Source organism: Natator depressus, chromosome 3 (genome assembly GCF_965152275.1).
Source record: "Natator depressus isolate rNatDep1 chromosome 3, rNatDep2.hap1, whole genome shotgun sequence".
NCBI lineage: Eukaryota > Metazoa > Chordata > Testudines > Cheloniidae > Natator > Natator depressus.
Window position 1 is genome coordinate 181,573,821 of NC_134236.1, and position 13,902 is coordinate 181,587,722.

The following is a 13,902-nucleotide window of genomic DNA, read 5'->3' on the forward strand; positions in this document are numbered from 1 at the left end:
AAGAAAAACTAACTTTTAAAAAAAATGTTCTTTATCCAGGTATTTACACTATGTGTTTGATTTGGGAAATGGTGCGAATCTCATCAAAGGAAATTCTAATAAACCTCTGAATGACAATCAGTGGCACAATGTGATGATATCGAGGGATACCAATAATCTTCATACTGTGAAGATTGACACTAAAATCACAACACAAAGCACAGCAGGAGCCAGAAACTTAGACCTCAAAAGTAAGTACAATAATTCTTGTGTAATATGTGGTGGGATACTTTGTAGATGGATAGTTATATTTGTCAAGAGTAATTAAAGTTTACAGTGCTATATAAAGATTACTATAACTGATAATAATTAATATGTCCACGTGAAATCAGTTTTTCATTATTATTTCTCATTATTCTTATACTCTCAATTCAGTAATAATGCACGGTTATGTAAGATCAAAAATGCAGAGAAAAAATTTCAACTTTACACTAGGCAGGAAGACAGGAGAGTGATAAGAACACAAGGCTTTAGGACCCAGTGAAAAAAAATCCAATAGGTGAAGTTAATAAGGATGAAAGCAGTAAGGGTCTATAGCAATTAAATAAGTCTATAGAAATTACTCCAGATTTCTATAGAATTAAATTGAGAATCACGTCTTCACTGTAGAATTCTAAAAATTCTTTCCACAGTCCTAAATGCCATAAACACTCAGAGCACAGTCCAAGAGCTGGAGTAGAAGCATAGCAACATTATAAAACTGCCCTGTCCTTACTTGTTGTTTGGGAGAAATTCTGACCTGAAGCCTGTTATTTAGTATTTCCCATAAAGCCCGTTTATTAGAGCTTGTAAATGAGGGAAGTAAATACTGTATTACCCTGAGTGCTCTGTTCAGTTACCTGCTAATTCTTACCATTTGGTATAATAACTTGCATGAAAAGCAGTTTCGTGCTAATTCTCAAATAAAAGAAACATTTTGAAATATCAGATGCCTGGAACATTAAATGTATGTGTATATTTGTGTAGGTACAGATCTCATTTAAATAAATAACAGTTTTAAAGATTAAAATAATAATCTTGTCAACCAAATTTTGTGTGAGTGAGTGAACTGAATAGTAATTTGATTGGCAAGAATGGCTCTTAAGGAATCAATTAGGGTTGGATGAATACAATACATATTTGAAAGAAAGTGTAAATATGTATTTTTAAAATGTTCTACAATTATATATAACCAAGAAAATTCATTCTGATGTCATGGTAAAATATTCTGTATTTGATAACTTTTTATATAAAAATATATTTCTTAGGAAATACAAAACTAATAAATTAAGATGAAGAAATCTACATTTCATAACATTCAGGTTAGGACACTAATTGGCAAAATGCAGATAATACAAAGTTGATATTAATATTCCATTTTGAGCTCACTGAATTTTCTTTTAACCTCCTTCTGAGTTAAAGATAATGAGTTGACCTAGGTAATTACTGTGGATTTTATGATATTTCACATTTGATATTTCACTTTCCCATCAGTGGCTTCCTTATCAGAAATGCTTTGTTTACAAGTCTAATCAAGATTTTCTAATTGCTAGCGCTGCAGCTTAATCGTGGCATTTGAAAATCAAATTGTGTTCTTTCTGCTTTCTATATCTTTGCTCTAATTATGGACAATTACAATTCAGGAATCAGAATCAGATTTTCAAAGTTATTGTTGTAGAATGAGACAGAAAAAAATCCAGCTTGTTTTTCCACAGCTATACAGGCTCTGCAAGTGTGTGTGTGAGAGAGACAGAGAGAGAGAGAGAATATGTATGTGACTATAAAGCCAGATTTTGACAGTAGATTAAACGGATACACCTTGGAATATGCATATTGTCATGAGCTGATAAGAGAAGTTAAACATTTTTGACTTATTTTATTGTATCACAGCTACATCTTAATATTGTTCATACATAGTGTTGTTGATTTTTTGTGATGTTACATTATAAAAATTAGTTGAGTTAAAGATACTATGCTTAATACGACACTAGAGGGCACTATTATGTCACAAAATATGCTGCTTGATGTATTCATGGAAAGATAAATGCTGCTGGCAGTTAGGATAGACTATAAAATCCAACATTCCTTTGTTTTCTTCACTTCTGAAATTTCACAATATTCTCTCTGCATGCAAACACATCCTTGCTCATGGATTTGCTAACATTGAGGCTGCAGAATTTCAATGCATAAATATTGAGGAACATGAAAGTGTATCAACATTTTAAACTAGGGAGGTGAATTATATTAGACACTGACTTTCTGGCAGAATTTTTCTGTAATTTGCCACACAGCAAAAAATCTTTGGGTAAAAGAATAATAATCCTCATGATACAGTAAGTGACCTTGGTCAAACAGACTTTCTATCATAATACAGGTTTTCAGTCTTTCCCTCGCCAGCAGTACTGTGTGTTTGAGGGGTTTTTATTTTTAAGGAATTAATACGTCTTGTTTCATCAGCATAATTAAATCATGACATAGGACATATAAAGTGAGTGGGGGTTTTGTTTGTTTTGTTTCATAAAGTTGATGAATTTCAACAAGTCAAATGGGAGACTAGGCATTCTATAATGGGAAAGCCCAGTTACATTTCACTGGTATTTCCTCTTCCTTTTTTTATTCCTTTTGAATTATTCCTCCATACCATTCTTTATTTCTTTTAAATGACAATAGCACTCCTCTGGTGTATTACATGCTGATCCTGCAAACCCTTATGTATCTGTTTAACATGAGTAGTCCCGCTGACTTGATTTTACATGTTAAGCACATGTGTAAGTGTTTGCAAGATCAGGACCTCTATCCATTTGGGCTGTGGCCACACTGCTAAACTTCCACTGGTTCTAACACCAGTTCAACTTAATTGGAGTTAGAACTAGCAGGAACATTAATGTGTACAAAAGTGCTTGCCCATGGTAAACTTATATATACCTTGGCCCCCACCAGTTCTGACACCAGTTCAGCTGAAAGGGAGCTAAGCACTGGCTGAAATTTTTGTGTTAAATTCCCTAGTGTAGACATAGTCATAATATCCATCAACTGCTGGATATTCAAGTAAACACCAAAACAGGAGATGGAGCGGTATTAGTGTGCTTAGAATTGAAGAAATGGGTTATTTCTTTTAGGAGAGAAAATGAGCAGACTGGGTTAATGCCTCATTATTCTGATCTGTTCCTATGTTTGTGTGTAGAATTATAATGGATAGCCTATGAAGAGAAATGAGTCTTAAAAACAAAAGCAGAACAAGTCAGGCATGCATACCTGCAGAGTTACAGCAAAGGGTTCTTCGGTGTGAGTTTTTTGGACATACACCCTATCCTGTTGTCAGTATAGCTCAAATGGTTCACACACTCATAAAGTCCAGCCCACAATTTAAAGGTTCCAGAGTTCTTCTCTAAGTATACTTTTTTATTCCTCTTTGTTTCCTGTACTGACAATGTGCTCTCAGAAGCCATGCAAGTTCAGGTGACCTACCTGCTGTGTTTAAAGTAATTCAACAATCTTAGTGAAGTTGAGGGGTTGCCTGGGTGTAACTGAGGGCCCATCATTTTCAGGTCCCTTACTACTGCCAAAGGAAAATGTTGTCCTCATTCAACTGTATATCTTTCTACACCTTTAGTCATAGGTGCTGGAACTCGGAATGCTGGGGGTGCTGCCGCACCCCCTGTCTTGAAGTAGTTTCCATCATATACAGGGCTTACTGTTTGGTTCAATGGCTCTCAGCACCACCATTATACAAATTGTTCCAGCACCCCTGCCTTTAGTAACTCCTCTGTCTCCAACCTTTGCCTGTGTTGATAAACCCAACTCATGGTTTTGTCTCAGCCTCTTTCTATTAAATGTTTCAAAAGCAGATGTACAACTTTGGCGAGGAACATCCTCAAACATAACTCTGTCTCCTCTTTCTCTCCTAAACTTTAACCACCCATTTGCCTCTACTGTGCATAATCTAAACATTATGCTTGACCCTGACATTAACTTTTTAGGCCAAAAATCAGAATTACTTCACCTTGAGAAATTCCAATACTTCAACATTTGCTTTCATCCAAAATCGGGACAAAAACTTGAAATGTCAATTTTTTTCACAGAATGAAAAGGTGGAATAAATTTTGATTCAGAAATGTTGAAACATTTTGTTCCAGCTCAGATCAGTTTGACATTGAACTGCGTCTGCCTGAGCTACTTGTGCAGCCTCCAGGGTATCTCATGGATAGCTTGGGTGCTTCATGCCTCCATCTTTGCTTCAGCTCAGGCCCTCTGTCATCTGTCCCTTCATATGATTTTGCAATGTTTTTGCTTTCATTTGCCTTCTCTTCTGCCTCTTTAACAGTCTGGAATAGCCTACAGTCTGAAACATCTGAAAGAAAACCGGTCAAACGGCTGGTGTGACTCCAGGGATCTCAGAGTTGTATATATTTGGCCCAGTGTCCCTATTTAGCAATGAAAACATCCTTTCAAACTTGCTATGAAGATTTAGTAGCCCATGTGTGCACAAATCTACACCTTTTACCATGATAACTGGTGATAATGAAATAACCTAATAATATTTTACTTGGCTGTCAAAATATGTTACTCATGCTGGGTGAGTGGATAGAGTGGCTGAACTAAACCAACTAGTTAACGGAGACGTGAATTGTTCTAGCAGTGGAAATTGAACCTGAAGTGATTTCAATTTTCTACAACATTTGTTTCTATTGTTTTATCATCAGCCTCATATTAATTGTGCCACATTATGGATTTCACCTTCACACAAGGTCTCTGTCAATGGCAGTGGTCTTTCCCATTTATGAAGGCTACCACTACACTTGGAGCTGGTTTGCGTAGATATACTTGTGGAGCTCACATCAAGCTAGCAGGCCAAAAACAGCAGTGTAGCTGTGGTAGCACAAGCAGTGGAGTTGACAGCACAGACTGGTTGCCCAAATACAAGCCGGTCTGAATCTTGTGGGTATGTACTCAGGGCAGCTAGCCCACGCCACCACTCCCCACGCTACTGCACTTACACTACTAGTTTTAGAATGCCACCTCAATGAGAGCTAGCATGAGCGGGTCTGAGACCTAGGAATTACACCCCTAGCTTGTAGCCTGAGACCCAATGCTTTGCTTTATTGAAAAGCAAAGAACAATATTTTACTTAAAAGTGCAGACTTGTGCAAATGAACAAGCATTAGCCATAAACTTTTTCCGAATCAACATGCATAAGTTAATTCCAGTGCCCTTGCCAGAGGGATGTGAACTCTTCATGCAGAAATAGCTTTTTTTTCTAGATGCAGAATTCCAGATACTGTTACCTGTAAACATGGTGGGTGAGATGTCATTGTCCATATTTCTTCATAATCTGACCCACCTCCTATCCCCTAAAACCCAAGGTCCCCACATACAGTGACAAACCCTGCCAGTGTCTTCCTAGTTATAGAATGTACTATGACAGTGGAACCAGTGTGACTGAAATGTGCAGGGGAGGTGGGGTAGGAGTTAAGAGATGCATAGTTCCTGTGCAACGTAGAATCCCACTTTGTGGTACTCTCCATGAATAGGCAAGGAAGTCAAGATTGTGGCCTGAGGATTTACTATAATGTAGGCTTCCATTTCTGCTTTCCATTGAGAGTGTGTGTCCCTAATTGACCTGTGTTACTTAATTGAGTGCAATTAAGGGCTGCCTGAAACCTGTTAGAATCTCTCTCCTGGTGCAGGGTGGGGGGAGACAAACTGCTGCAAGGCTGGAGGCAGCAGGGAGATAGGCTTCTCCAGTGTGAAAGACTGCGCTCCTCCCCATAGAGGAGATACCCAAAACCCAGTGCCTGTTTAGGGGAAGGACTGACACTCCGGGGCCAGTGACAGGACAACACCTGCCCCAGTGAGGGGCCCAGTGAGGGGCCCTTTTGTTTCGGGGTGTTATAGACTTTTTCCCTTTGTTTGGCAGAGGAGTACTCCTCAGACCTGCCCCGAGGCCTACCAGGAAGTCTCTGACAAACAAACCCCAAAGAGGGAAGACAGACACGCTCCAGAGTGGAGGGCTTATTTACCCCAGGCCCTGTCCCTGCCAGAGGAGGGAGCGCTAAGTCCGGTGAGGCAGAAGGGGTGCCTTGCCACGGTGTGCAGGTGAATGAAAGCTACTCCAGCCATTGGTCTACACTTGCAGTATTACTAATGCCAAGCATTCAGAAATCATTAGTCAGCCCCCACAAAAATAATAAGATTGGCATAAGAACCATGAGATTTAAAAAATACTAATTTTGTGGTTCTTTTGATTTATCTTCTAGTGTTTGAGCCTTTAGAGGGGTCACTTTTTCAAGCTTTTTTCTGAAGCTGTGACGGCTAGAAACTTGTATTTTAATCAAAGCTGAGATACTCATCTAATCAAATGAATCCAGAAGCTAGGGATTTAAGAAAATCACCAAAAGTCAGGATAGTCTCAATAAAATCTCTATAGTTGTCTACACTGCAGTAGCCTCTGGAGTGCAATTCTGCAGCTGCTCTGTAGCTGGGGAAATTCCTTCCTTCTGGCCCCCAACCCCAACTCATTTACTCAGCACCCAGCTGGTTTAGGTGGTCTGGATGCTGGCCTCTGAAGCCTTCTGAAATGCCCAAATCCATAGGTTTATACCAGTAATGTGTGAACCTCAAAAGCTTTGAAATGCATCTAAGAGGTTATTCAAAATGTATCCTAATGACACAGTATCTGAACCTTTTGAGGAGGTCTGTCTGTCTGCAATCATGGCCTAAAACCCTTCCCCCAAGAATTGACAGTTTCCCCCCATCTCTAAATAAACCTATGAACTTGGTTCAAGCCTATCTGAGTTATATTTTTTTGAACCTGCTCCTTGAGCTCTCTGAGGGGCAAATCTTTTCCAAATCTTTTCTTAAAAATATGCAGTGCTAGTAGTACTGTGTAAGTCCCTTAAAGGGTCCTGGAGTGCTGACTCAGCAGCCTTATTGCAGTAGTAGCTGATTCATGTAAAAGTTTTTGTAGACTATTGGAAGGCAATTGGATGGGCGAGGGGTTTGGTAATAGGATACTAAGCCTTTCACTTCTATCAGATTCGGTCCCAGTACACATTCGGAGTCACAAACTTTTTAACATCTGATAACTGCTTAATGGTCTATAAAGGGGACCAGGTGAAGCCCTAGGAAGGGGGAAGAGTTCTGGAGAGATGACTGATCCTTGAAAATCCCTCTTTCAACTGGACAGGGATGATCTACAGACAGAGGAATCCTTTTTTGTGTACATCTTGAAAGCATAAACTGGGCTAGCATTAGGTGTTTGCTGTCAAACAGAGAGTGAGTGAGTGATTATGGAGGAACTGTCTACAGGAAACAGGAAGAGAAATCTGGATACCGTATAGCATGAAAAGACAGCTTCATGGTATTTTGTCTGGTTTTTAGTTGTATGCAATTTAGAGGTGTGTTGAGAGCAGGAATACAATGAAGGGCATTTGGAATGCTTGAACACCTCACCCCCACACACAGCATAACCACCTCCCTCCTTCACATTACAGTGTGAAGTAATTGGCATAGGGTTGATTCTATGGGAGATGGATTACCACACACGTTTATGTGGCAATTAAATTTTATTATTTACCATTTAGCATGGACCACCAACACTGGACAAACAGATTGCTTTAGTTTTAAATCTGCTTAATCTCTGTCAATACTGATGCCTTCCACTTCTTCTTCCTAACAAAATGTTAAAGTCAGGAGAAGTACAATCACTGGGGTTGAGTCAGTTCTCTTTGGTGTGGTTTGTTGTATCTTGTATCAGAATCTGTTATTTAAGAGCTGGATTCTGGCTTTAGGTGCATTCCTGATCAAGGTTTCTAAGCTGCACCATGCCAAGAGTAGTCCTGAGAAACATTGTGACTTAGACACCCCTCTCCTTAGCACTCCCTCTACTCTATTCAAAACTCAGCTGCTACAGTCATTTTCCTTCTCATGTTTCTGACCACTTAGCTCCACCCCCTTTTTAAAATAGTTTCTGTGAAATGTGAAGTTTTTATCCAACATAAATAGATTTGCTCTAAGGCAGTGAGTTGGGTGGGAAAATGCAGCAGGGAGGGGAAATTACATAGCAGCAGCACAGGGGGACAGTAGTAGATAGCACAGCAGGTGCAGCCAAGGTATGAAGTAGTGGAGGGCATGGCAACAGCAGGAGAGGAGACTGAAGACAGCAGCACAGCTGAGCTGGTGAGGGAAGTCCGCAGGGCAGCAAGTAGTAGGTAGCACAGTATGATCAGGGGAGTTGGCGAAAAGTGGAGCAGCAGATATGAGTTTTACCTCTAACCTGGAATATGACATACTGTCAAATTAGAAGCAAAAGAATCTGCACTATGCTCCTTCTCATTGTGCCCATCAAAACTAATAACTCTCTGGCACCAACCTCATCTATTTGCCTTTGGTATATGTCATAGTTTGCAAAGCTCCCATGAATATTAAAAAGAATGAGTAGTGTCAGTCAAGGGGGAGGAATATCATTAATAAATTCTCTTGATAAGCAGCACTGTAATCTGTGCTATATGCTGAAAAGGAATGAATATATAGAGAGCCCAGTAGACAACCATAGGGAAGTATTTTTCTTCATGATGGAGGGTATGGAAAGCACAATGCACAGTGGAAGATATCCTCTGTGCTATAAGGAGTAGATCTCAGCCAGCCTTGTATTATGGATGAGATGGAAATGAGGCAGGCGATAGGATTGAGGGCATATATTTCCCCAGAAGAGAGTGACATTCTAACCCAGGTTCATTCCTGTAATTACACAGTTCTATTCCTGCAAATACATATCACCTCTTTGCCTTGTTTTGTTAGCAGCATGGAAAGTATCGAAGGCACAAGGCAGCACCTGACACATTGCACAACTGGTAGTATCCCAAAGCACTTGAAAGAGCAAATAATTCAGTGAAAACTATCCAAAAACTCTGGCAGTGAACAAGTTGTCCTTTCCATTTGCAATTGCTAAGGTGAAGGGTTTTGAAGCTGCTGGAATTTGCACTTACAAGAGAGGAAATATCCCAAAGATCTTACTTTTCTTCCCAAAAGTGTCCCATTGAGGATAAAAGATACACGTTCCTATGTGGTACTGATAATAAAGTTTGGATTTTCAGAGGTGACAAAAAGTGGGCCTAAGCCACCACACTGTGTGCTTTTCCTCTTCTCTCGATAATTTGTCTAGTGGCAGACTGAGTTCATCCTCTCATGGAACTAACATGAAGCAGGTTTGTGAACAAGGATCACATTGTATTGCAGGGGTGGTGTAACTCTGTCATCCCTTTTAAGGAGAAGTGGGGATTGGGTCCTGTCTATTCCAAGACATACCCCTTTAAAGTTCCAGGAGTCTGGAGCAGGTGAATGGCCTAGGGAATGGTGGAGGCAGATGCTGGAAGAGAAGATTTGATCCCAGGGTAGTAGTGTCTGAAGACGGGGAAAAACACAGCAGCACCCTGCCATAGGCAGGTTTGAAAAGCCTCATGCTACAATGCATGTGCTCTGGAGTCTGTGTGAACATAACTTAGATCTTTGTCAATCTCTCTTGAATGTATTGCCTTTGCTAATGGACTGTGGCAGAGTGTATTGATGCCACCCAGAGGCTGGCAGGGCAGGGATTGACCGTGCTACTGTGGCTAGAGGAAGGACTGCATTTTTCTCCCCTTAATATGTGGCTGTGCAAGGATAGGCTACCTGTGAAGGGGTTAATTAATCCTGATCCTCAGGCACACTAGAGTGGGATGTGTTGTGGAGGCTCACGGGGTTGAGCGTAGAATGTAAGATCTCTGTGAAGAAGGATAGAGCATACAGAAGTAGGTGGGAAGTGAAAACAGGGTTTTCCTCTTATTCTCTGGATTTTGGCTGAAATGAGACACACTTTAGACCTTGGTTTGGGCTGTCACAAGAGTCAGAGCATTCTTTACATTTACTCTTCTGTTTTATGATTAAGTTTGTGTAAAAAGGTGTTTAAGCTTCACCTACAAGGGCAAAGTCCTTTCTTGCTCTGACCTGCCTGTCACACAAGGCAAATCATGTGTGAGGGAGGGAAGGGGCAAATACTAATTAATAACCTAACTCCTGTTGGAAATTAGTATGGGTTAGATGCTTAACTGCCATTTGTGCCTGTGAAATTGCCCCCCAAGGTCAATTAAAGATGGACATTTTACACCTCAGCTGTGTTTAGGATAATTAGAGTCTTTGACTTATCAAAGAAATATTAGGATGTGGGAAACCTACTGACAGCTGCCCCTGGTGTTAACACTCATTCTTTCCCTCCCCCCCACCCCCCCATTGCACCTTATAATTGCTTGAAAAACAAAGGAATCTAGTCCCAACTCAAGCTCTGTGTTTTCACCATAAGAGTTCCACCTAGTACCTGCTTGAGCAACTATTCAAGCCACAAACAGCTGTGAATGAAAAGGAGTACTTGTGGCACCTAAGAGATTAACAAATTTATTTGCGCATATGCAGCCTAGTTACAGTGCCATTCTCCCTAGCAGACGCAAACTTTGGACCATTCCCTTCCTGGGCTTTAGTTGAATCCAGAACCAACTCTGAGACAACTGCACTATTCTCAACCATCACAGGCTGAAAGGCACCTTCTGTCTGCTCCACAGACAAAGAAGAGCCGGAGATACATTCTCTTTACCAGACACACAGCTTGGGATCTCATTTCCCTTGTCCCAGCACACAGGGCTGATGAAGTGAGCTGTAGCTCACGAAAGCTTATGCTCAAATAAATTTATTAGTCTCTAAGGTGCCACAAGTTCTCCTTTTCTTTTTGTGGATACAGACTAACACGGCTGCTACTCTGAAAGCTGTGGAATGAGTAACCCTGTAACAATGTATGCTACTTAAATTGATCTGGCATGCAGTAGCAGAAGAATAATCTGTGTTTTATTAGGTTTTGTGAAAAGCCTGGTGAGCATCCTTGCATTTTTTGGAGACCGGACTTTTCCTGTGGTGCATCCCAATGTACTTGATCTACTTTTCTCATTTGATTGCTGGAAAGAAGTGTCATATGCTTGATTATTTTGAAACACTTGATGCACTACAGCAGTGCACTGGGTGAAAATGCCTAACACCATTGCACATCAAGGAGTCAGAGACATGCCATTGTATCTTCATATGGCACATCAAGAAATCTGAGAAGTATGTGTGTCATTCCTTCAGATTCCCGCAGTCTAAATCCATGCCTTGTTTTCTTTGTGGAGGACTAAAGCCAAAATGGTGCATGGTCACTACATTCTCTTCAATAACTGCAGCACTAATTTTGGACAGAGTGACATTGGAAACAAGAAAGAAAAATTTCCTCTATAATGAGAGGGAGGAAATCAAAACAATGGCTGGGAATATAGTTGAAAATCAGGAGCACAAAAAATGATGAAGGGAAATATGTTCACAAATATATCCATCACTATCTCTGAGTCCTATGCAACACCATCCAAAAAAGCTCCAGGAGCGACTTCTTGATTTTGGTCTGATGAAGACACAAGTTGTGGTTCCTGTTAAATCTTCATTGCCTGTTTCTCTATAGTAGGAACCACATCTGAATGAACAGTATTATTCACCCAAAATAATGAGCCTTTCCTTGGCACAAGAAAAAGCTATTGCCAACAGTGAATAAAGTTGCAGTACAATATCTTAGCTACCTACCCTCAAATATCTACTCTGTCTACTCGGAGTACATTTTATATGCTGCTGGCACTTTTATGAGGCAATGACTAAAGGAATTCTCTCTCTACAAGTAATTTGAAGACAGTGATGTTCATCAAAATCAACAAATAGCCTTTGCCCCCGAGAGCATGCAATATAGAAGGTCTTGGCTGATGACTGATCCATAGGGGAGAAGCAATGCATGTGTCATTGATAGCATGTTAGTGATGAAGATAGTGCCAAAAAGTAAGGATTATTTACTAAAATCAGTAAAAAAAAGGATGTGTGCCACTCTGTCCCAAAGTTTTATTTTAAATTTCATTGGGTCAGCCTTCACAACTCTTTTAGTTTCCTCGCTGAACAAGTGCAGCAAATTAAAAAGATCTTGGGGGGTGGGGAGAAGGGGGAAATTGTGTGTAAGTTGTTTACTAGGTGAACATTAGTACATTTGTTTTTGTATCACTTATGTGATGTAGTGGTTCTGTATCATTTTTTCCATAGTTTGATACAAATAATTTACAAGATAAGCTCAGAAGCTTGATTGATTTATTAAGCAGTAAATCTTATCTCTCTATATTGAAAATGGCATCTCAGTATATGCACCAAAGGCTCTAGTCAACTACAAATGAAATCAGTGGAAAAACTTTCATTGACTTCAGTGAGAATTGGATTTCACCCTAACAGAGGTTTTCTTTGCCATCGTTGTGGTATCCCTGACCCAGCAGCATGAGTCTTAGCACTACCTGTACTACTGGCAATGTCTTCCTTCACTCTTTTTCCTTTACTGCTTGCCTCTGCAGGTTGTAATATACATGTCCTCTAGAAATACTGGTACTTATTTATAGTGCTGAATCAGAGGATTCAAAAAAGACATAAGAACATAACAACAGCCATACTGGGTCAGACCAAAGGTCCATCAAGCCCAGTATCCTGTCCTCTGACAGTGGCCAATGGCAGGCACCCCAAAGGTTATCGTCAAGTGATCCATGCCCTGTCACCCAATCACAGTTTCTGGCAAACAGAGGCTAGGGACACCATTCCTGCCCATCCTGGCTAATAGCCATTGATGGACCTATCTTCCATGAATCTATCTAGCTCCCTTTTGAATCCTGTTATAGTATTGGCCTTCACAACACCCTCTGGCAAGGAGTTCCAGAGGTTGACAATGCGTTGCATGAAAGAATACTTTCTTGTGTTTGTTTTAAACCTGCTACCTATTAATTTCATTTGGTGGCCCCTTGTTCTTGTGTTATGAGAAGGAGTAAATAACACTTCCGTATTTACTTTCTCCATACCACTCATGATTTTATAGACCTCTATCATAGCCCCCCTTAGTCACTTCTTTTTCAAGCTGAAAAGTCCCAGTCTTATTAATCTCTCCTCATACTGAAGCCGTTCTATACCCCTAATCATTTTTGTTGCCCTTTCCTGAATCTTTTCCAATTCCAATATATCTTTTTTGAGATGGAGCGACCACATCTGCACACAGTATTCAAGGTGTGGGCCTACCATGGATTTATATAGAGGCAATATGATATTTTCTGTCTTATTATCTATCCTTTTCTTGATGATTCCCAACATTCTGTTAATTTTTTTGACTGCCGCTGTACATTGAGTGGATGATTTCAGAGAACTATCCACAATGACTCCAAGATCTCTTTCTTGAGTGGTAATAGCTAATTTAGACCCCATCATTGTGTATGTATAGTTAGGATTATGTTTTCCAATGTGCATTACTTTGCATTTATCAACATTAAATTTCATCTGCCATTTTGTTGCCCAGTCACACAGTTTTGTGAGATCCTTTTGTAGCTCTTCGCAGTCTGTCTGGGACTTAACTATCTTGAACATGGAAATGACCATGCTGCTAAATGTTTGACCAAGAATGAAGATGCCTCTATAATATTGACTTTTATAATAGAAATGGAAGGAGAATTATGAGGTTGCGGAATATTTTCTCCTACTTATAGACCTCTTCCTCCAAGCATGCCTGGATAACACAAAAGGAATCCGCTGTTTTTTCTACCCTTTGCCTTTCTTTTCTTCCTTTGCTACTTCTCTGTCCTTATTTGTCCTTTCCAGATATGTTACTTTGAATTCTTTTTTTTTTTAATTAAAAATGTCAAGATGAATTTGAAGACAGTGCAGGAGTATATGTGAAAAAATCAAAATAATTCTAGGAGGAAAACAAATTCTGAAAAAAAAAGAAAGAAACCTTTTGCTCCAGGTAAATTATGGTGGTTAATTTTGTAA

The 13,902-nt window shown here is 39.9% G+C and overlaps 1 protein-coding gene across 23 annotated transcripts in view; it reads left to right on the forward strand.

Annotated features, from left to right (window-relative positions):
* Positions 1-13,902, forward strand: part of NRXN1 (neurexin 1) — a 1,220,951-nt gene that overhangs the window by 629,770 nt on the left and 577,279 nt on the right. For all 23 annotated transcript variants that reach the window (XM_074949428.1, XM_074949414.1, XM_074949409.1 and 20 more), the window contains one exon: positions 40-230. In XM_074949428.1, coding sequence (XP_074805529.1) covers positions 40-230 — 191 coding nt within the window. The remainder of the gene's footprint in view (positions 1-39; positions 231-13,902) is intronic.